Source organism: Vipera ursinii, assembly GCF_947247035.1.
Source record: "Vipera ursinii genome assembly, chromosome: 1".
Taxonomy (NCBI): domain Eukaryota; kingdom Metazoa; phylum Chordata; class Lepidosauria; order Squamata; family Viperidae; genus Vipera; species Vipera ursinii.
The window spans coordinates 156,920,973-156,945,488 of NC_139512.1; the positions used below are offsets into that span (position 1 = coordinate 156,920,973).

Sequence of the window (24,516 nt, forward strand, 5' to 3'; positions counted from 1 at the left end):
GGAGGTGAAAGAAAGCAAAGCCTACATATTTTTATTCCTGTGATTTACTGAAAATGTTAATTCTTCATCAAAATGTTTCTTGGATATTCCAAATGTAGTCAGAAAAGAAATTTACTAAGGATGGATCCTAAAGTGATAATTTTCCGCCCTTCTTGCCTGTGATTTTTATACCTTCCCAAGGTCAAATGAGCTTATAGTCCTGTTCTATGTAATTAAGTCAAAACAGCAAATGGATCCTTTTCAGTTTTGTGGGTTAACAAAAGTATTTTGGCAAATGTACAGTTCACCTATTTGTGCAAATCAGCTTTACAAGTATGATATTGTAAGGAGCACAGATCACTCTATTCAAAAGTTTTAGAAACAAGATGTATGGTAGAAAGTAAAGTAGGTTTGTATGGGAAGGTAGGACCAGTTCAGTTGCTGAAGTAGCCTCTCTTGCATCTAAGCTAGCCTAGCCTCTACCTCCTATCAATGGTTCCTATCAATGCAGAAAAATGGAGTACTAGTGTAAAAATGTAGGACAATAGTACAGTTTGATTCATAAACACCCATCTGTAGCTTATTTTTGAAATTTATATACCCCTTTATTCATATATATATATATATATATATATATATATATATATATATATATATATATATATATATATATATATATATATGGTATATAGGGTAAAATAAAAACCAATAACATAAAACCTTCCCCGGTGTTTTCACGCTGAGGGAGAACTACCACAATAAGACCAATAGCCAAATACAAGGATGAGATCCATCTGTCAGTGATACTATCAATCTCCAAAGTCTCTCCAGAACAGCAGGGCCATCAGGATAGGTCTGGTCTGATCTTGAGTGGAGTGTTCTTCTGAAGAGGATGAGTGGTAACTGAAAAACCACACCCTCATGCTTCTGGTGACAACAGTTCTTCAAAGCTGGGACTCAAAGGACTCAAACCCCTACTAGATTGCATTGTACAAAAAAAGAAAGCATTGGGAAAACATGATCCTACAAATAATTAGTCCCTGAGATATGCAGGGATTACAAGAGGACAACCAGCAGCTTGAATTGCACTTAAAAACCAATTTATCAGTGTAGCTCTCACAATAGTGGTGTTACTTCAGCAAACGTGAAGTGGTTTTAACTATTAAGTCACTGTCACTTGCTGTCATCTGCTCCTCAATCAGGAGCAAAAGATCTTCAGTTTAAGACTGTATGTATATGTATGTATGCATATTTAATCTAAAAAATTTACACAAATATGAGCTGTCACTGTTGTGACTACTGCCTGTCGATGGCCTTCGGTTAGCCTGAAACAGGAAATAAAGATTTGTCCCACGTTTGGGGCCTAGCAAGGTAATCTAAATAGTTAACAAGCATTTAACATATATATATATATATATATATATATATATATATATATATATATATATATATATATGTGTGTGTGTGTGTGTGTGTGTGTGTGTGTGTGTGTGTGTGTGTGTGTAAATTACTAACAAAGAATTAAAGGGAAACTGGGATGCATTTCTGACTCCTTAGTCGTCATCAGCCAGCTATACCCTTCTGAGATTCGATCCTGGGCTGATTGCATCTGAGGCAGTGTTATCAGATGCAATCAGCCCAGGATCGAACCTCAGAAGGGTATAGCTGGCTGATGACGACTAAGGAGTCAGAAATGCATCCCAGTTTCCCTTTAATTCTTTGTTAGTAATTTACACAAATATATGAATTGTCCGGTGTGACTACTGCCTGTTCGATAGCCTTCAAGATAGGCTGAAAACAGGAAATAAAGATTTGCCCCATGTTTGGGGCCTAGCAAGGTAATCTAAATAGTTAACATTTGAAACATATATATATATATATATATATATATATATATATATATATATATATATATATATATATATATATATATGGGACGCAGTGGGTTAGGACGCTGAGCTTGTTGATAAGAAGGTTGGCAGTTTGGCAGGTCAAATCCCGAGTGCCGCGTAACAGAGTGAGCACCTGTTACTCGTCCCAGCTTCTGCCAACCTAGCAGTTTGAAAGCACATAAAAATGCAAGTAGAAAAATAGGGACCACTATGGTGGGAAGGTAACAGCATTCCGTGCACCTTTGGCATTTAGTCATGCCGGCCACATGACCACGGAGACGTCCTCGGACAAGTGCTGGCTGTTCGGCTTTGAAACAGAGATGAGCACCGGCCCCTAGAGTTGGAAATGACTAGCACGCATGTGCGGGGGAACCTTTACCTTTACACACACACACACACACACACACACACACACACACACGTTAAATGTTTTTTAAGTATTTAGATTACCTACCTTGCTAGGCCCCAAACATGGGACAAATCTTATTTCCTGTTTCAGCCTAACCCAAGGCCATCAACAGGCAGTAGTCACAGCAGTGACAGCTGATATTTGCATATTTTTTTTGGATTGCTAACAAAGAATTAAGGGAGACTGATATGCATTTCAAACTTATTTGTTCTCATCAGTCAGCCATACCCTTCTGAGATTCGAACCTGGGCCGATTGCACCTTAGGCAATTGTTCTAACCTTTAGGCCACTGGCTCTTTCTCGCTTTGTTAGCTGAGAAGCAAGGGAGATATGTGTTAAGCTAAGTGTATTAGCGCATTAAACAGTTTTGTTTGTATTTTATCCTGGTGTTCGATTGTTTCCTTTTAAATATGTATATATGTAGTCTGGTGACAGATGTGTTTGGAACCCATATCATACTTGCTGGTATTGAACCTGTGTTTCCTACCCAGATCTTCACAACTCCAAGCATAGCATCTTATCCAATTAGATTTGTGGCATAGAATCAAGCCATATTACACTGGCTTGCCAGCTCTGATAATCTTCAGAATAGTCAGTCTTTAGAATAATGGCTACTGGAAGAATGTATAAAGATAAATTCACCTGTTTTCAGATTGGGATTTCCAAATACACAAGGATTGAGCTTGACTGCAACCAGAAAATGAGGAAATAAGAAAGACTCAAAGAGCTAGGCAATAGTCAAAATAGGAAAATGTTACAGAGTTCTTTCAGTAATAAGAACGCCCTAGATTAAGATAGGTAGTAAGACAAGTAGTAGGAAATAGATAAGCATAGAATTAGCATTAAGATTAGAAGCAAGAAAAAGAACTTGCATTGTGCATAAGAAAACAACCCATATTGGGATAAAAAACAAATCTAAGCCTTTGTGTCTGGGTCTTTATCAAATTTTTTAAAAAATCTTAACAAACACATAAATCACACACTGCTTGTTTGCAGGAATTGATATTTCATAACTTCTTTTCAACAAACCATCCATTGTATTATTTAAATGAATTTCATATGACTTTTATCTGAGGACCCAGATTGTTGGGGGCAATTAAGCTGACTTTGTAATAATGCTGCTTGGTGTGTGTGTGAAAGCCCTAATAAGCAGGCATATACATAGAATGAAGGCTACTGCTAAGCTTGTAAGCCGCCCTGAGTCTTCGGAGAAGGGCGGGATATAAATGGAATTAAAATAAAAATAAATAAATAAAAATAATTCCTTTCTTATTAGTGTTTTCATAACATCTGGGTAACTAAAGAAAGGTTCTTAAATACTTTCTATGATTCTCTTGCTTTTACTAAGAATATCATAGAAGCCCTCAAACATACTGAAATCATACATTCAGATTATAAAATATCTTTCACTAGCCAAGTTCAGCCCTCAGTATTAATATAGGAAACAAGATGTTTGGAACAAGGTTTATGTATTGTCACATGGCACAGTTCTCACTACCCTGAAAATTGCTAGCACAGTTTTACTGTATTTGCTTTTTGTTTTATTGGTTCCAGTGTCATAAGATTACTATTTACTTTGAAAAAGGAAGACCTATGCATGGGAAATTCGTAGATGGTTGTTGAGGTTCTAGGTGAAGGATCTAGGCCAGGGGTGTCAAACTCACATTTCATTGAGGGCCGCATCAGCATTGCGGTTGCCCTCAGGGGGGCGGGTGGGTATGGCCAGGGTGGGCGTGGCCTACTGGGTGGGCGTGGCTAGAGTGCATATGGCCTACTGGGTGGGCATGGCCAGCTCTACATCGTTCGCATCAAGGGTGCCTATGGGGGCCTGGGCAGGAGTGGGACAGATCTGAGGGTCTCTGGCAGGAGGAGGGTCTCTGGGCCAGGGCCAAGGCAGTGGGGGCCGTTCCCTCACTGTTTCCAGGATGGCTTCGCGGGCCACATGAAACCACTTTGCGGGCCAGATCCGGCCCCCGGGCCTTGTGTTTGACATGTCTGATCTAGGCCAACATTGTGCTGTTCTGTTGTTGTATCTGAGTGGATCCTCTTTGATAATATTGGTTGCAAGACTAGAAAGCATTTGAACATTTATGATGGATATGCTGCGCCACCTAGTATGTTAATATACTGCTATTATAAATATTTTCACTACTTCGGACACTGGAAGAACAAAAGATGTCAATCTCTATTTTCAAATACAGTGTTTTGTCCATGTAATCAAGCTGGCCAGTAGTTATGGGTTATACATGGTGTCATCTGTATGTAGAGAGTAACCGGTTTAAACATAATTGTAGTTTAATCTATCATAGCAAAGAAAGTATCCGTTTCAACTGTCATACATCATGACACTTTTACAAATTTCGATGTAGCAAGTTAAAGACATTTATATTTTTAATGTACAGGTGAAACTCAAAAAATTAGAATATCGTGCAAAAGTTCATTTATTTCAGTAATGCACCTTAAAAGGGGAAACTAATATATGAGATAGACTCATTACATGCAAAGCAAGATAGTTCAAGCCGTGATTTGTCACAATTGTGATGATTATGGCATACAGCTCATGAAAACCCCAAATCCACAATCTCAGAAAATTAGAATATTACATGCAATCAATAAAACAAGGAGTGTACATAGAACAATATCGGACCTCTGAAAAGTATAAGCATACATATGTACTCAGTACTTGGTTTGGGCCCCTTTTGCAGCAATTACTGCCTCAATGAGGCATGGCATGGAAGCTATCAGCCTGTGGCACAGCTGAGGTGTTATGGAAGACCAGGATGCTTCAATAGCGGACTTCAGCTCTTCTGCATTGTTCGGTCTCATGTCTCTCATCTTTCTCTTGGCAATGCCCCATAGATTGTCTATGGGGTTCAGGTCAGGCGAGTTTGCTGGCCAATCAAGCACAGTAATCCCACAGTCATTGAACCATGTTTTGGTGCTTTTGGAAGTGTGGGCAGATGCCAAGTCCTGCTGGAAAATGAAGTCAGCATCCCCATAAAGCTCATCTGCGGAAGGAAGCATGAAGTGCTCCAAAATCTCCTGGTAGATGGCTGCATTGACCCTGGACTTAATGAAGCACAGTGGACCAACACCAGCAGATGACATGGCTCCCCAGATCCACACAAACTGTGGAAACTTCACACTGGATTTCAAGCATCATGCAGTGTGTGCCTCTCCATTCTTCCTCCAGACTCTGGGTCCTTGGTTTCCAAATGAGATGCAAAAGTTGGACTTTGGACCACTGAGCAACAGACCAGTTCTGTTTTTCTTTAGCCCAGGTAAGACGTTTCTGACGTTTGTTGTTCAGGAGCGACTTGACAAGAGGAATACGACATTTGAAGCCCATGTCCAGGATCCGTCTGTGTGTGGTGGCTCTTGATGCACTGACTCCAGCCTCAGTCCACTCCTTGTGAAAGTCCCCAACACTTTTGAATGGCCTTTTCCTGACAATCCTCTCCAGGCTGCGTTCATCCCTGCTGCTTGTGCACCTTTTTCTTTCACACTTTTCCCTTCCACATAACTTTCTATAATGTGCTTTGATACACCACTTTGGGAACATCCAACTTCTTTTGCAATTACCTTTTGAGGCTTTTCCTCCTTATGGAGGGTGTCAATGATGGTTTTCTGCACAACTGTCAGGTCAGCAGTCTTCCCCATGATTGTGATTCCTACTGAACCAGACTGAGAGACCATTTAAAGGCTCAGGAACCCTTTGCAGGTGTTATGGCTTAATTAGCTGATTAGAGTGGGACACTTTCAGCCTAGAATATTGCACCTTTTCACAATATTCTAATTTTCTGACATTGTGGATTTGGGGTTTTCATGAGCTGTACGCCATAATCATCACAATTATGACAAATCACGGCTTGAACTACCTTGCTTTGCATGTAATAAGTCTATCTCATATATTAGTTTCCCCTTTTAAGTTGCATTACTGAAATAAATGAACTTTTGCACGATTTTCTAATTTTTCGAGTTTCACCTGTAAGCTAACAATTTAGTTGTTGTGGGGAAAATGAGGACAAAAGAATATAGCAAATAATGGCTTCAGGTGAATATCAAATTAACTCACACTGAGGTAAAGTGAAAGTGATGGAGATTTGTAAATATTTTATATTCAAGATGAATAGCTTTGAATTTGTTAACTAAAAAAGTGCTACGTATGATGGTGAATATCGTGAGTTCTGGTTGTAGCCTGGGTTGATGATATTCTGGGTTATACCACTGGTAATCATTGGTGTGAATCAAAGATTGGAGCATTTTCTATTTAGAATAAGTTCCCTGTGTGTGTGTGTGTGTGTGTATAATCTAATACATCAGTGATAAAGCATAGGCATCTTTTAGATGTGCTAGTATTACTCGAGAAGAACCTTTTAAGTGTATAACATTAAAAAACAAGACCTTGCATCTGCAATGAACTATCAAGTATACATTTTTTTATCATTTGGTTCTGTTTATGTGAAGATCATTGGCAAGAGCTTCGAAGCGCACATTTTATTTGCTATAATCACGATGGACACAATATATCCATATATTATTCATTTTATTTTGATTTAAAATTCATGAATAACCTGGTAGATTGCTAAAAAAAGGTTCAATGGAATACATGTCTTTAAAAGGTTGTGCAAATTGTAGTGACTTCCATGTGTACAACTTGTACTCTCTCTCTCTCTCTCTCTCTCTCTCTCTCTCTCTCTCTCTCTCTCTCTCTCTCTCAATCTCTTTATGTGTGTGTGTGTGTGTGTGTAAGACTATGGCATTGTGAAGTTCTGAAAATATTCCAGAGGACATGACCCCATTAAATATTTCCCAGACCTATGGAAAATACAAGCTGCAACTTGAAGTATTGTAGGGTTTTTTTTTCATATGTCTTTTTAGGAAGAATATTTTTCACACAGGTACTCCAACCTTTTTACAGGCATGAACAAATGCATAATCGCAGACCATATCACGTTGAAGCTTCTGACAAATATTCTCCAGATGATGATCTGGTAAACCTTGAAATTTTGGACGAGGTAAGATATGATGAGATGATGGATTCTTTCTCAGTACAAATAGTGATCTTACTAATTGTAATTGCCTTCAAGTCACTCTTGTGATTAATAGCATCCTGTCATCAAGTTGATCATTCAAAGTTCCGACAAAATTTTAAAAAACACCTTGTATCATATTATTCTAATCTCCAGTCATATATTCATATATTCCAAATATAGTAGTGGGTCTGGGAAGCTTACTTAAAAACAAGCCACAGTACATTAAACTAAAAAAAAAACAATGATTGAACATTATCACAAGAGAGGAACCTTATCCTAAGAGAGGAACAAATGTACTTCATTGACTAATCCACAAAGTTCAGTCCAGGTAGGAACCCAACATATCCCAGTTGGCAATGATTAACTACCAGTAAGGGAAACCAGTTAGAGTTCAGTAATACAGATCCCCTGAATTTTTGATTCCAGCTGACAGAAAATACCCTTAAATTAGGCAGGGAGATTAAAATGCAGCCTCTATGAAGAATAATTGAATGGAGTTCTAACTATACAATTAACCATTTCTAGCCAACAGGGCCTGCTCTAGATTAGAGTCAAGTAGACACTAGCCTAGGGACATTAAATTTTAAGGGCACTAAAATTAAAGACTTCTGAAAAACAAATAAAAAAGCAAAAATAAGAACTCCATGAGCTTGTATGCCTGCCTGCTGGAGGGTTAAATATAATTTCAAGGAATTATTGCTATATGAAAACAGTGAGTGCTGATGTAATTAAAATGACTTATTGGGTAAAAAGGGTGCACAGGGAAACAAAGCATGCCCAGGCTGAAAATCTGGAGTGTAACACTCAAAAACTGAAAAGAAAAAAACAAAAAGGGTGCCTTTTTGAGATTCCTAGAAAAAAATTGAAAGATGAGCTAAATCATAGAGGGCACCAAAGTATGACTTTGCCTAGTGGGGCAAAATGTCTAGAGCTGGCTCTGCTATGTAAGTCTCAGAAACTCAAATCAGATGTCCCCTCTGATTCGGCTTTACTGGGACTTCCTTTTCATTTCAGGAAGTTCAAAACTTCAGTCTGAGGTGGAAGGAGGATGATTACCGTCTTCTCCTTCTCTCTACCTTGGCATGCTGCTTCTTGCTCATCTCCCTTCCCCCAGACAGCAGAGACTCATCCCCAATAGCCTGTGCCTGTTTTCAACAGTGAAGGGTCACAGGGCAGAAAGAAGGCTCCACACACATTTGCACTCCTCAGCTTACCCTGAGGACACAGGTAAACCTCCAAAATGGTTTCAATTATTCTCTAAAGCAGGGTTAGGCAACTTTGGCTCTTTTATGACTCGTGGACTTCAACTCCCAGAATTCCTAAGCCAGCCATGCTGAGGGGACAGGGAGAGGTTTCCATGCTGAGTTATAGCTGGCTCAGGAATTCTGGGAGTTGAAGTCCATGAGTCATAAAAGAGCCAAGGTTGCCTAACCCTGCTCTAAAGAAATGCAAATGACCGTCTGTCTGCAAGCAGTATAAATCCTTCCACTCCCCACTATCTAGTCAGAGCTGAAGAAGCTTCTTGGATGAGAAGCGAAACTTCTTCAAAAGAAACACAAGAAAGTCCAGTTGCCTTCTGAAAAAAAAAAGCACTTTGGGGCTTCCCCCAGAGAACTGTCTACAGTCTCCCCCTGAAACAAACTTCTCCTCCTCCTCCTCCTCCAGAGGGAGAAGTTGGAATGAGAACTGCTTACACACCAAGGTTCGTGCCTGAGACAAAAGTGTACTAGTATTCCTGAACCCTTGTGGCATGAGAGGATGAGAAATAGTAAATGGCAGCCTTTGAAGCCTGCTCTTTACAACAGCAAGAAAGAGCAAGACAGGTTCAACTCCAAGAGCTTCATTTGTTGCAACTTCCATTTATGGTCATACTGCACAGTTTTGAAGCAACCATATAACCTGTGCTTTGGGGGGCGGGGGGCATGATTCTGTATATATGGGAGCTTTATATAAATATTTCCCATAACCATTATATGATCTTTGGAGTGTGCACAGGCATAATCTGTGCCCCCCAAAAGCTGCTGCGTGCAGCATTCTGATGCAACTATGAAATAGATACTGGTAGTGAGCCATATCATAGGTGGTCATGGTTTTCTTTCATTTAGAGAGCAGTCATCCCTAACATGGCATCCTCTTGATACTACTGAGATTACAACTTCTAGAATTCGCAGCTAACATGGACAACAGTTGCTGGAAATTCAGGGATTATGAAGTCTTGTTTGGGAACAAACTGTGAGGAAGAGTAGAAGAAGGAAAATGCAGCATGAATAAGCAGAAATGGAGTGCCTTCTACACATAATTGATCACTTCTATGTCTGTCATTTTTTCCCCCAGTGGTGGGGCTATATATATCTTTGGGCCACCACCGGGCAAAAAAAAAACAGTGCAGCAATTATGGGTAGAAAGGACAGACTTCTATACCCCTTGCTTATACAGCTGTTTAAATCACATTCCTGTTGCCAGCCATCATAAGTAACTTGGCTCTTAGATACCAACTTGTGTGCCCAACCTATTGCGTGCCTAACCTATTGCTTGCTGATACCAGCCACTTTCATAATTAATCCTATGAGGGTCTTCTCATATCTGAGGACCCAGATTGTTGGGGGCAATTAAGCTGACTTTGTAATAATGCCGCTTGGGGGTGTGTGTGTGAAAGCCCTAACAAGCAGGCATATACATAGAATGAAGGCTACTGCTAAGCTTGTAAGCCGCCCTGAGTCTTTGGAGAAGGGCGGGATATAAATGGAATTAAAATAAATAAAATAAAATAAAAAATAAATATCTAATTACAGTAGGCAAGGAGCCAGTTTTCCAAAGGAAAGAGAGCAATGCTTAAGGCTTCTCTATATAAGAGGAAAATGTCATTTGCTCGAGGTGGGGTGGGGTGGGGTGTGAAAGAACTGTTTCCTGTTACTGACATTAAGAATTGCTAGATCAAGGCAATGCAACAATTTATAAAAAGTAAGAAGGGGATTTTTTTCACATTTCATGCATTTGTTAAAGAGATGCATCTAATAAAAATGAACAAATAGGCATGCCGGGATGCCTTGCGCACAGTCACTCATGCGCTCGTGACCTCTCGTCTAGACTACTGTAATGCTCTCTACATGGGGCTGCCCTTGGGGTCCACCCGGAGACTCCAGCTGGTGCAGAATGCAGCCGCGCGAGTCGTCTTGGGAGTTTCCCGATACTCCCATGTTACACCTCTGCTCCGCGAGCTGCATTGGCTACCGGTTGCTCTCCGGGTGAGGTTCAAGGTGTTAGTTATGACGTACAAAGCCCTTCATGGCATGGGTCCGGATTACCTACGGCAACACCTGCGACCGGCGTCAACTTCCCTCCGTCCAGTGCGCTCCCACAGAGAGGGCCTCCTCAGGGTGCCGCCGATCAAAGAATGCCGATTGGTGACCCCCAGGGGGAGAGCGTTCTCTGTGGGCGCGCCAGACCTTTGGAACAGCTTACCGGTTGAGCTCCGGACGGCCCCCGACCTTCGCTCCTTCCGGCGCGATCTTAAAACATTTTTTTTGAACAAGCTGGCCTGGTCTGACGGGATGGGGTTGGGTTTTTAAAATTAGTTTTTAACTTAATATGTATTGATTTTATGGGCATGATGTTTAATGGTTTTTTAATAGTTTTTTAATTTTTGTATCTGATTTTTATTATGTATTGCCCTGTTCACCGCCCTGAGTCCTTCGGGAGAAGGGCGGTATAGAAATCAAATTTTTAAATTAAATTAAATTAAATTAAATCGTGATAGAAAAACAATATGTTTGGTAACTCAGTTCATTGTTTTTCTTTTTATAATTTTAGTTGAGAAAAGTAATGCTTAGAATTTGTCAAAATACACCACAGTAAGTGAAAATAGATTTCAGCAGTGACTGCCATGTAAAATTGCTTTGTCTTCATTAAAATTGAACTGTAGTAAAATGTTACAGTTGTAATAAATAAATACATAATAAAAATAATTATAGATAATCTGTTTTTGAACTAAGCAAGTTAGCTTCATGTGTGGAATTAAAACTAGAATTAATTTTGTCTTTGTATTCCAAACATACATTTGAATGATGACATCTAGAATTAATTTCTCTGACCTATATAACCAAAATTTACAAGACATACATGTTACTTTTTACGTATTTGGCATAGCTATAAATGTATATTTGAATTGTGCAAGCAATGGTTTGATTTAGTAAAGTTAATATTTGAGAAAAGTGACAAATAATACTGAAGATTATTGCTTATTACATTTACAGTGAATTTCCAAGGAACACTACTTAACTGTGAAACTCATCTTTTCAGGATACAATTATTTATCAGCTGAAGAAGCGATATGGAGATTTACAAATCTATACTTACGTTGGAGATATTTTAATAGCATTAAACCCCTTCCAAAATCTCAGTATATATTCCCCACAGGTAAGAGAGAAGCCAGAATCCTGCTTTTCAAACTATTCATTGCAGTATCAGGTGATCCTGTCGTTTTCCTTTATTAACAATAGCCATTGATGGAGGGTGCTTCTTAATAATGTATTTTTGAATAAAGAATACCAAGGGGTAACAAATCGTACCAATACTTCCCCTGCCATATATAATACAGTTGAAGAAGAAAGGGCATTGGAAAAATATCTGAACATACTGTACCACGAAGGCTTACTGAGTACAAAGTGTTGAAAACATTTAAAACAATGTGAAACAAAACAACACCAAAGGAGCAAAAATGGCTCCAGAGAGAAAATAAACCAGGATAGGAATAAGGGGAAGATGAAAAGCAGTAGAGATCAGCCTCCACCAAAGGCCTGGGTAAAGAGCCACATCCTCAGAGTCTTTGGGACACCAGTAGAACGGGGGACCATTTGAATCTTGAGGTTAAGCTCATTCCAGAGGGCAAGGGACAAAAAAGTGCACTTCCAGGGTCCTAACAGATGACACTTGTTTGATCGAAGGAATCCAGAGTGCACCTACCCTGCCACACTGGCTGAGAAGATACTATTTGCTCGCTCTCTCAGCCCTTCATTATTTTTTGAAAAACATTAAGGTAATCCCCCAGGTACGAAAGTTTATTTGGCGAATTTTCAGAGAAATGAATTTATTAAAGGAAAGGTACTTAGGTTAGAAATTCAAAACCGCGACCAAAAAGAGTCCTCTTAGCCACGTGAAGTGGCAGCCGTTTTTTAAAACTGTGACTTGTTACTGTTCTGGTTACAATTGTAGCTGGAAGGGTTTTTTTTTTTTTTTGGTCCTTGGTCACATGGCCAAACAAGAGCCAGCCGGGAATGAGGGACTGGAGTGCTAGAACTGCTTCTGTGAGTAAGTAAAAAAAAAGGTTACTTTATAGCAGGGCTTTTCAACTTTTTCACCCATTGTACCACTTTTAGGATATGGCAGCATCTGAGTACCACCAGTCACCTAGCAAGGTGTCAAAAACTGGATGACCAAAAAAAAAAGGAAAGAAGTGATGAAGTACAGGTAGTCCTCGACTTACAACAGTTCACTTAGTGACTGTTCGACGTTACAATGGCACTGAAAAAAGTGCCCCCCAAGCTACAGCCGAGCAGGACACCTGCCTGCCCGCCCGGCGGCGCTCTTCCTCCTGTCCGAGGTTTTCATTGTTGTGAACATTTCTGTTGAGGATTGGCAGCGGGGGTGGGGTGGGGGTATTCTGAATGTAAATCACAAGACCCTGGGGAAGCTGCAACATTCTAGCTGATCAGCGTTTTTTCTGGGCTCAGCAGACGTGCCAGGATCAGCGCCAAGCTCCAGCTGGAGCCTGGCGCTGATCCTGGCGCTTCCACTGAGCCCTGACAGCCCTGCAGCTCCAGCCGTCTCTCGCTCAGGCTTGTGCAGTGCTGCCACCAGTTCAGCTCATTCCCCTCCCCCACTACCACTTTTCTAGGATGGTCGCGTACCACCTGCCAGTTGCCAAGGTACCACAGGTGGTACCCCTACCACTGGTTGAAAAGCCCTGCTGTATAGTACTTGCGAATTATCTACACAAAGCATTCTATAACATTGTGTTTCCTTGCTTTTATTTTGGAGATTAGTATATATTACTGTAGTTTGTAGGTTTTAAATTTAAACTGCCTCCAGAAGTTGTAAGTGCCCCATCACTGGAAGCTTTTAAGAAGAGACTGGATAGGCATTAATCAGAAATATTCTCTTGTGAGAGCAGTGGGTTAGACTAGATGATCTCAAAGGTCCCTCCCATCTCCGTTAGTGTTGCAAGCTGAGAGTTCTGTAAAGTACCTCCCCACCCCCCTCTGGGCAGCTGAAGACTCTTGAGCTTACTGGCAACAACAGATTTTTAAAAAAGAGCATTTGCAATGGCTGCAAGCCCTGCTTGGAGGCAGTTTACTAGTTCGAGCCAAGGCTGCACTGGAAACAGCTGATGGGTGGCAGGTGGGGCAAAAAACCCTCTGAGTTCAGTTAAATGGCAGTGATCAATTAACAAATAGGAGGAAATAGTACGTCAGACCTTTGTTCATTTAACAACCTATTTGATTCAATTAATGAATTTGATTTTAAAAAATTGTAAAGTTGAGTCTGATTCATTTGAGGATATTTTTTTTTACTTACGATCCTAATTGGCAGGCTCCATTAGGTTCCTACCTGGAGGACTACCTATATAGAAGGGATGTTGGTGAGAAATATAAGGGCACAAGAAGGGTGTGGGTTCAGTCTTTGGTATCTCCAGGTGAAAGGATGAAATAGAAACTTTTTTTTTTTGAAAGGCATTGCTGTTTGGAGTAGATATCTATCTGCATTAGCAAATAATTTGATCTAAGACAGCTTACTGTGGGCAGAGAGAAATCATATGCAGGAGTTGGGGGTTCTGCTTCTTTGCATTTTGATATGTATTTTCCAGTTGCCTGGTTCATATGCAGTGTTTTGACAAGTGTGGTTTCGTATTTAGTTTTCCAAGCTTTATCATGGTGTGAAGCGTTCCTCCAACCCACCCCACATATTTGCAACTGCAGATGCTGCTTACCAAGGCATGATTACTTTTAATAAAGACCAGGTAAGAAAACATTTGGTTTTTTTTAATACTTACAATTATATGCACGACATAGGAAAATGCTGCATTTTTTCACTTGTGATTGATTAAACTTTGTCAAATACACTGTACAGAATTTAACCAGGTTTTGAATCATGAAGGTCATAATTGTGTTTTAAACACAGCTGGTAATAGAAATTTCTATGTAAGATTCTTAGTAAAGTATATTTAAAAATACAATGGATTGTTTTTAGCATTATCTAGAATTGGGCCACTGGAATCAAAGGCAATTATAGCCATGATTAATTTACATTTCAGTGATTAATTGGGCCTGTTCCAATGAAATCGGTACCAAAACGGTCCACAAATATAAAAATACAGGCAAACTTAGCGATCATTTGTTCAGCAACTGTTCAAAGTTATGACAGTGGTGAATAAGGACCCTTATGACCAATCCTTGATTTGTGCTTGTCTCAGAGAGTCTGTGGTCATGATGAAGTTTGGGTACCTTGCAACCAGTGCACATTTACAACAGTCACAGCAACCCACAGTCACATGATCGCCATTTGCAACCTTTTCTGTAGGCTTCTGACAAGCAAAGTCAAGGCGGAAGCCAGGATGAGGTCTCAAGTTGTGGTCATGTGACAGCATGCTTAATAACTGTGCATGATTTCCTTAACACCCACAACTGGAACTTCTAGAACTGCTGTTGTAAGTTAGCACATAAATCATATGATTTTTTTTCTCTTTCATGACCATGTTGCTGAGTGACAGAGTTCCAGGTCCCAATTATAGTCATTAGCTGAGGTCTGCCTGTATTAACTGAGAAACAGAGGCATCTGAAAGATCTGATATTTTTGTCAAAATAACAAAAACAGAGTTTTCCCTTCATGAAGCAAGCTCTGTGATGTTGAAAGGAATGAACATCTTGCTTTGCCACAACGCTATCCTACAGATATCTGTGCTAAACATGTGCATCTTATAAGTATTTAATATGGAGCCCTTTCAAAAACACACTCTTTCACAAGCTTAGGTTTATGTAATGTGTGATATGGCCACCGTGGAAGTTGCACCTGGTGATTAGAAGATAATTGATAAGTGTATGCTATTGCTCTAAGGTTTTTCCAAATATTTTTCTTATATCCTTTATTCATTTCTTTGATGAATACATTTTGTATGACAATATATGCAGGTTTGGGTATATTCAAGATATTATAATTTTTGCTATGTGGATAATATATGTATGATAAGTAAATAACAGGATCTTTTCAAATGGTATCTGAGATTCCATTTGATTAAGAGCTTTTCCAGACTATCGGTTTAATCTCATTTTCCTGTATTACATCTCTGAAAAGAATCAATAAAGAAGCTGCATCTCTTTTTAAGACCTGTGTGACTGTTTTGTAATTATCTCCCAGCTGTCTCTGTATGCAAAGGATTTGCACATACTAGCAGTGTACATCCAAGCATCATAAAAAGTGCAGATGTGATATAGCCTGATTTCAAAAATTTTGAAGCCAAGATTTCTTCTCATATACTTGTTGAAAGTTGACTCAGTGTGAGTTGGGTCTGGTGTTACTTGGTTGGACCACTGTTTCGGCAACAACCACACCTGTCAGGCCCCAAAACCGAGAAAGACACATAATGACTCTTCTGAGCAGAGTTCCTATAGATTGAATCTTGCCAAACTGAAGCATTCTACTACCTGTGTTTCCCTGAAAATAAGCCCCTCCTCTAAACTAAGACCTACCCTGATTTTTTTTGAGGGGCTAATATAAGCCCTATCCAAAAATAAGCCCACTCCATCCCACCTTGCTGCCGCCACAATGAGGTGAGGCAGGTGGGGGAGGGGGTGGATCTGCCCCACACACCCCATACCCGCTTACCGGTACTTCAGCCCCCCGCCAGGCCATTCCTTGATCGGTGACCTTTCACTCCCCTCCCGAGCCGGACTGCCATGCTATGGTGGATGGGATGGGTAGGGTAGGCCCGGTCCCCTTCTGCCGTTTCGGAGCCAGGGGGGAGAGAGGGTGAATGGCTCTACTGCTGCTGTGTGCCGTTGGAGGGGCTTTCTTTAAGCTTCACCCCGCAGATCACCTGCCCAGGTGCAGCCACCGCCTCTTGGTCCTCTGCCAACTCTCCCAGCCGCCTGCCTCCGCCAGCTCTTTGTTGCCTGTCTCATGGAGACCAGAGAACGCAGCAGCTGTGTGCAGGGATGCAGAGCAGAGAACAGCACTTGCTTGCTGCCTGCATTGCCCCGCATTTCCCTTCTGGAAATGGCAGCCCCATTTCTTGCCACTTCTCCTCCCGGCGCAGCTCCTCCCTCTTCCCAAAAGCATTTCTTTGCTAACCTGCTTTCCAACTCTGGCGTGTTTCTCTTCTGCTACAGGGAAGCGGAGTTTGTGGGACTAAAAAAAGTTCAGTCAGACCTTCCAACTTCTCGCAAAATCTTTGTTGGTGCCGCCGCCACGAGGCGAGGGAGGTGTCATGAAAAATATAAGACACCCCCCCCCCAAATTAAGACCCAGTGCCTCTTTTGGAGGCAAAAATAATATATAATTCATTGTCTTACTTTCGGGGAAACACAGTATCTATGTCAAATACGTACTTGAGGAACTATTAGGGAGGGGCTGTCTTCACCCTTTTTCTCTCACACAAAGTATCTGGACTGAGCTGCCGCTTATTCTTCTGGTATGCACCCCCCTCCCTCCTGCAAATCCAGCTTTCTATATTCCATCACAGCACCTATTCTCATTCATGTCTTTGCATCAGTATGGAGCTAGTAAGTCTGGGGAGGAACAGTATCCGTCCTAAGCCATAGATGGTTCAGTGCTTTTATAATCTGAATGGATGAGTCTGAAAGAGGGCTTCCGAGAATTTTACAGATGGCACTATAGAATTCAGGTCTTGCATTTTTTTAAAAAAAAAAATATCGAAGACACTTATTGTAGAAGAGAGAGTTATCCTGTGGTAGTGATATATGTGAAAACAATCTAGATGACCTTAGTAATCACAAGCTGAAGATGAGTCAGTGGCACGATGAAGACTGAAAAGCTAATGCAGTCTGAGGCTGCATCAACCGAAGGAGAATAATTTCTGGGTCATGGAATGTAATCTCTGTACTAGCCAGACCTTATCTGGAGAAATATGTCCAGTTCTCAGCGCTCTGTTTTAGAAGGACATTGACAAAAATGGAATGTGCCTCGAGATGAGAAGTCAGGATAGTGACAGGGCTAAACTAATTGGGTGTTGAAGGAGGAAGGAGAAAGGGGCAAGGAGGAGGGGGAGAAAGTTTTCTCCAAACTCAGATATAAACTGGGTTTTACAGGATAAAGTATTTTCAACTAGTAAATTTTCATAGTGGTATAACATTTGTTCCAAAGCCAGTATACCATTTCAGGCAAATGGCTGTCCAGTCTCTTCTTAAAAACTTCCAGTGTTGGAGCATTCACAACTTCTGGAGGCAGGTTGTTCCAATGATTTAATTGTTTTAACTGTCAGGAAATTTCTCCTTAGTTCTAGGTTGCTTCTCTCTTTGATTAGTTTCCATTCCGTCCTGCCTTCAGGCGCTTTGGAGAATAGCTTGACTCCCTCTTCTTTGTGGCAACCCCTGAGATAGTGGAACACTGCTATCATGTCCTTCTCTTCATTAAACTAGACATACCCAATTCCAGCAATCGTTCTTTACATGTTTTAGCCTTCTGTCCCCTAACCATCTTTGTTGTTCTTCTTTGTACACTTTCTAGAGCCTCAACATCTTTTTTACATCATGGTGACCAAAACTGTATGTGTGGCCCTTTATCTTTTATTCTTTCTGATACCTACTTTTTTCTATATGCAACTTGGTACTTCTTTACATCAGAGTTGTTTCTGTAGTAATATTAGATCTGTAATCATAGGCCAAAATTTTATATTGTCCTTAGTTTTTCTACAGGACATGCTTTTCACATATGTTTGCAGTGTATGAAATGGCAGATCTGTGTTTTGAACACCATTGTCCCTGAATATTTTGCATGTGATTACTTAAAGTGAAAAGGGGAATATTTACATTCTCTTTTTAATTTTGGGGAGTTGAAGTCCAAAAGTCTTAAAGTTACCAAGGTTGAACACTCCTGCTCTACAGGGGGAACAGGTCGACAGACGATGCCATAGCTACTGCTTTACACTCTGTAGTAAGTCATTTTGAGAAACCTGGAAGCTATGTCAGGATGCTTTTTGTTGATTATAGCTCGGCTTTCACCTCCATTTTGCCAAGCACTCTCATCGAGAAGCTGACTGACTTGAAATTTTCCCCCTCTATCTGCAATTGGATTCAAGACTTTCTTAGGGACCGGTTACAAACAGTGAAGGTTGGGTCTGCTTTGTCCACCCCGCTGAAGCTTTGCACCAGCTCGCCACAGAGCTGCGTGCTTAGCCCCTACCTGTACTCTTTATACACATATGACTGTGTATCAACCGACCCATCTACTGCGATAATTAAGTTCGCAGATGATACTACCGTGGTGGGTCTTATTACAGGTGGGGATGAGACAGCATACAGGGTGGAGGTACAAAAACTATCCATATGGTGTTGTAACAACAACTTGCACCTGAATATCGGTAAGATGAAATAGATGGTGCTAGACTTCTGGAGGAAAAAGGAGGAACCTGCCCCACTTTACATTGAGGAGGACTGTGTGGAGAGAGTTTCCTCCTTTAAATTTCTGGGAGTCTACCTCTGTGAAGATCTTACCTGGAAAGTTAATACAACCCAGGTGGCCAGAAAGGCCCAACAGAGACTTCACTTTCTCAGGGTCTTGCGGAAGAACAGGGTAGAACAATGGCTAATGACCCTCTTTTACCGGTCCACTATAGAGAGCATCCTCTCGTATGGTATTGTGGTTTGGTATGCTGGTCTGACAGCCGCAGATAGAAAAGTATTACAGAGGGTGGTGAGCACAGCACAAGACATTGTGGGCTGTCCCCTGACACCACTGGATGACCTCGCCAGGGCTCGCTGCCTTGGAAGAGTGAGGAAAATACTCAGGGATGACTCACACCCTGGACGGTATCTCTTTACTCTCCTACCATTGGGTAGGAGATATAGGAGTATAGCCAGCCGTACCAACAGGCTGAAGAACAGCTTTTATCCATGGGCTGTTAGGCTTTTGAATGGGAAATAATTTTATAAACTTTATGCATAATTGACTTGCGAGGCCGGTGTGTTGTGCAATTAGCTCACATGGTGTAATAAGATGGAGGGTTTGTGTCACTGTAAGTTGGGGGTGGGGGCACGAAGGGAGGCTCAGCCAATCTCATTGTAGACATGGTTGTACTTTGACAATAAAGGTTCATTCATTCATAAATACATGCATATCACCATTTGGAATAAAGAGAAAAGGAGTTGATGTGCCGGGATCTTCACCAAATATATTTGGTGACTGTTAGAAGGACCTTTCTCTCTTTTTTTTTTTACCTTTAAAAGTAGAACAACCAATAAGTACTCTGAATAGTTGTTCTTCTAGGATGCTTCAGGAACCAAGGAAGAGTTCAACTAAATAGGCAGCTGATGCCAAAAACATTAATCATCCATTTAGTTTCCTGCCTCCGCCGTAATACCTGGTAGAACTTGTCGATACATATTTCTCTCTTCATCAGTTTTTCGGAGGTTCATTAAGTTAAAAAAAAAGTAAATACATTAAAACAAAATGTATATATATTTCAATATTAAAGGGCAGATATTGGATGTTGTGATGCCATGTTCTTCATTTTTTAAGTCATTGTTCCATACTAGTGTCTTAACCTGAAAGGGTTAAATGCCACCTTGTTGCAAATTTGATATGTCACATAGAGAGAGCCCAACCAAGCACATGACTACTATTTTCACAGAAGTAGCCATGTATGTGATGTGAGGTCTGAGCTGACTCTTGCACTTTCCCTACAATCCAGTGTAGATGTAAACTGGCCAGCAGGGGGGGGGAATTGTGTAAAGGTAGGGAGTAGCCTGTGTAAACAAAAACTCATTTCAAGAGAGTTCTAATATTGTCAGTTCCAAGGGCATAGTGCTTGCAATGAAATTATCATCCAGTTGCAGTTGTTTGAAACAGTCCCAGATTATTAAGTTTGTTTGATTCACCTTCCCAATTCTCCATACCATTTCATCTGGAGCGGCCCAGATACTGAAGGCTTCAGTGGACATCCCTGAACAAAAAAACAAAACAAAACCTTCCAAATTTTATGGGCAAAATAATTAATTTTCTTGTTTGTCATGTACTGCACAGGGCCATTCATTATTTAATCAGACATTATTTAATGTCACTCATATATAAATATTTCCTGCGGTTATATTTGTAGAAGGGACAGAAATCCTTTCTAATGCTCACTGGAAGAATTTGGCAGAAATAGAAAATGTGTCTGTATTCTCCATTATTAGCAGGCTAGATCCAATTCAAACACATGGATTCATGTGTGTGTGTGTGTGTGTGTGTGTGTGTGTGTGTGTGTGTGTATAATACTTTCGACTGGGCAATTTGGAAAGTTTGTTTTATACTCATGAAGAAAGTATAACTTAAAATAGTTAAACGTTTAATGGCATATTAAAGCACATGAATATAGGGATGAAGGTATATTCCTTGACTTGCCAATTATGCATCTTCTCTTCTGTTTTGTACCATCAGTGCATAATCATCAGTGGAGAAAGCGGCGCCGGGAAGACCGAAAGTGCCCATCTCATTGTGCAGCATTTGACCTTCCTGGGAAAGGTATTTACTGACTGTCACATAACTCAAATTATAATACTGTGAAGTACTGGCTGCATTTGCATGCAACTTTAAACTCAGATTTAGTGCAGGGTTGAGCAGTCTCTGTCTCAACTGATTATACTGGGTTTCAATTCTCCCTCACCACAGGCAAGAGGGACAGGCTGAAGGATGCTGAGATTTGTAATGTAGAATTATCTGGGGGGGCCACAGGTTGCCCACTTGCTAATTTGGCAGGGATGACTGTGTACAAATCTTTGGGTTCATGTTTATGTTTCATGTTTTTTCTTCCCTTCTCATTTCAAGTGTATCTTGTGACAAGGTGATTACAAGCTTCCGCTTCCATTTTTTCTTAACTTCAGTCTCAGATCCTTTGTTAAAGCATAGTACAGATAGTCCTCAACTTGCGATCCCAAGTCTCTGGGATGAGAATTTCTGTTGCTAAGTAAGGCAGTGTTTAAGTGTGAGTCACACCTGATTTTTACAAACCTTTTTGCATGATTGCTAAGGGGGGGGCACTGTGGTTGTTAAGTGAAACATGTACACATTAAGTGATTCCGGCTCCCCCATTGACTTTGCTGGTCAGAAGCTAGTTGGGAAGTTTGCAAATGGCAAATCACCTGACCCCAGGATTCTGCAAATATCATAAATATGTGCCAGTTGCTAAATGCCTGAACTTTAATCATGATTCTGGGGATGCTATCACAGTTGTAAGTGCAAGGAATGGCCATAAGTCAATCTTTTCAGTGCAGTTATAACTCTGAACAATTGTTAAATGAATGGTTGCTAAGTTGAGGTCTACCTGTAATATGCAGAGAGTTTTAGAACAAAAACTGAAAAAAGGTATTTATTTAGTAGGTTTTATGTATAATAAAACAACTTTAGTAGGTTTTATGTATAATAAAACAACTTTTAAAATTTGTATTTTCATTGGATTATATCCCAGAGAAATTAGGAAGGTTTCTCTTCAAACAAATTTGCACAAACTATTAATAGATGGATATTTAATGCTGGGGTGTTTGCTTGTTTGTTTGTTCTTGTTTCTTGTTATCTTGTTCCTGATTGTGTTCCCTTTTCAACTGCCTCTTGCTGATGCATTTGCTTTTAGTGCAGAATGAGGATAGAAATGTTTTAAATGAATATGAGGGTCATATCGTTGATAGAGGAAATTCCTTGTGACCTTTTCTGTTTATGAAGGCAAACAATCGTGCTTTGCGGGAGAAGATCCTCCAAGTGAACCCTTTAGTCGAAGCATTTGGGAATGCCCGCACCGCTATCAATGACAATTCTAGCCGTTTTGGGAAATACTTGGAAATGATGTTCACACCAACTGGAGCTGTAATGGGAGCAAAAATCTCAGAATACCTGCTCGAAAAATCCAGAGTTATAAAACAAGCTTTGTAGGTATAATTTGGACTGTTTTGTTTAAAATATCACTTTTATTATAAATGAGTTAGCAGTGTTATCTTCGACTGGAAAAAGGTTGGAGAGTTTTAAGTATAATTTTGGCTTCAGTGCACTAATACCTGGCCTGTGCAAATTATTTGGAGAGGCAATTTGCAAAGGAACCATAGTGCACCTTGAAGCTCCTGCTTGAAGTGCTGAGGTGCCAGTCACCATCTAGAGATGACTTCTGTGCACCTACATGTATGCCCACGCAATTGGGGTGGGGGGGGACTTTGAAGGAGCTGTTTAAGGGATGCGGTGCTCAAGTCCAACCCAACATCTGCAGAAACCCAGAGAGCTCTCAGAAACTCTGGCCTTGCTCTCTGTTCTTTCAATAGAGGATTCAGTGTACTTTAGCACAGGGGTCCCCAACCCCTGGTTCGTGAACTGGCACTGGTCCCTGGCATGCCAGAAACTGGTCCATGCAAACAAGCAAAGCTCCATCCATGGGATGCAAGGAACACATGAAACCATGCCCCCTCCGATCCATGGAAAAACCTCTTTCCATGGAACCGGTCCTTGGTGCCCAAGAAATTGGGGGACTCTGCTTTAGCATTCCCCTGGGCCTGGAGGATTCATAATTAGATACACCAGCCTTTATCAATCTAGTGTATTGATTTTCAAAACCCTTCATTCCAGACAGTATGGCCAATAGTCAAGTCCCCCTCCATCTGTGATTGGATTAAAGACTTTCTCAGGGACTGGTTACAAACAGTGAGGGTTGGGTCTGTTTTATCCACCCCCCTGAAGCTTTGCACCGGCTTGCCACAGGGCTGCGTGCTTAGCCCCTACCTGTACTCGTTGTACACATATGATTGTGTATTGTCTAACCCATCTACTGTGATAATTAAGTTCGCAGATGATACCACCGTAGTGGGCCTTATTACAGGTGGAGATGAAACAGCATAAAGGGGGGAGGAAAAAAGAGGAACCTGCCCCACTTTACATCGGGGGGTGGGGCTGTGTGGAGAGAGTTTTCTCCTTTAAATTTCTGGGAGTCTACCTCTGTGAAGATCTTACCTGGAAAGTTAACACAACCCAGGTGGCCAGAAAGACCCAACAGAGACTCCACTTTCTCAGGGTCTTGCAGAAGAACAAGGTAGAACAATGGCTAATGACCCTGTTTTACCCGTCTATTATAGAGAGTGTCCTCTCCCACTGTATTGTGGTTTGGTATGCTGGTCTGACAGCCGTGGATAGGAAAGTATTACAGAGGGTGGTGAGCACAGTACAAGACATTGTGGGCTGTCCCGACACCACTGGATGACATTGCCAGGGCTCACTGCCTTGGAAGAGTGAGGAAAATTCTCAGGGATGACTCACACCCTGGACGGTATCTGTTTACTCTCCTACCATCGGGTAGGAGATATAGGAGTATAGCCAGCCGTACCAACAGGCTGAAGAACAGCTTTTATCCATGGGCTGTTAGGCTCTTGAACGGGAAATAATTTTATGTGTGACTTCCTTGCGAGGCCGGTGTGTTGTGCAATTAGCACACATGGTGTAACAAGATGGAGGGTTTGTTGTGACTGTGATTTGTGGGGGGGGCACAAAGGGAGGCTCAGCCAATCTCAATGTATACATGGTTGTACAAGGTTCATTCATTCATTTGTGACGGAAAACAAGAAAACTCAGGATCCAATTTTAATGTTAAAAAAAATTAGGATTAGGGCTTCCAGTTTTGTGCAGTAGTGCAGCAGCTGAGGGATCACAGGACTCCACACACTATAGGCAATTTTCTCTGTTGGGGACCCTAAATAGGCCTAAAGTCACCCCGGAGAGGCGAAAAAGAAGTAGAGGAGGCCCGTGGAGAGATGGCACTCGATCCAGTTATTCAAGGAAAACCCTCCAGAAACCAGCAGAAGAAAGGCTAGCTTCACTCCATAGTCTAGCCAAGCTACAAGCAGCCAAAGCCAAAAAGCACTAATTTAAGCTTGATCATAAACAACATGTTTGGAACCGGGTAAGAATATTGATTCTCTCTCTTCTACTTGATAATTGATATCCTGGAGAAAAAAACCCAAGA

At 40.9% G+C, this 24,516-nt stretch overlaps 1 protein-coding gene across 1 annotated transcript in view; it reads left to right on the top strand.

Moving 5' to 3' along the window:
- The window catches only part of MYO3B (myosin IIIB), a gene marked incomplete at both ends in the record, with an annotated part of 400,700 nt that overhangs the window by 237,192 nt on the left and 138,992 nt on the right, over window positions 1–24,516 (top strand). The window contains 5 exons of the mRNA XM_083368004.1: window positions 7,202–7,298; window positions 11,616–11,732; window positions 14,227–14,331; window positions 20,964–21,047; window positions 22,242–22,444. Of these exons, the coding sequence (XP_083224130.1) occupies window positions 7,202–7,298; window positions 11,616–11,732; window positions 14,227–14,331; window positions 20,964–21,047; window positions 22,242–22,444 (606 nt within the window). The remainder of the gene's footprint in view (window positions 1–7,201; window positions 7,299–11,615; window positions 11,733–14,226; window positions 14,332–20,963; window positions 21,048–22,241; window positions 22,445–24,516) is intronic.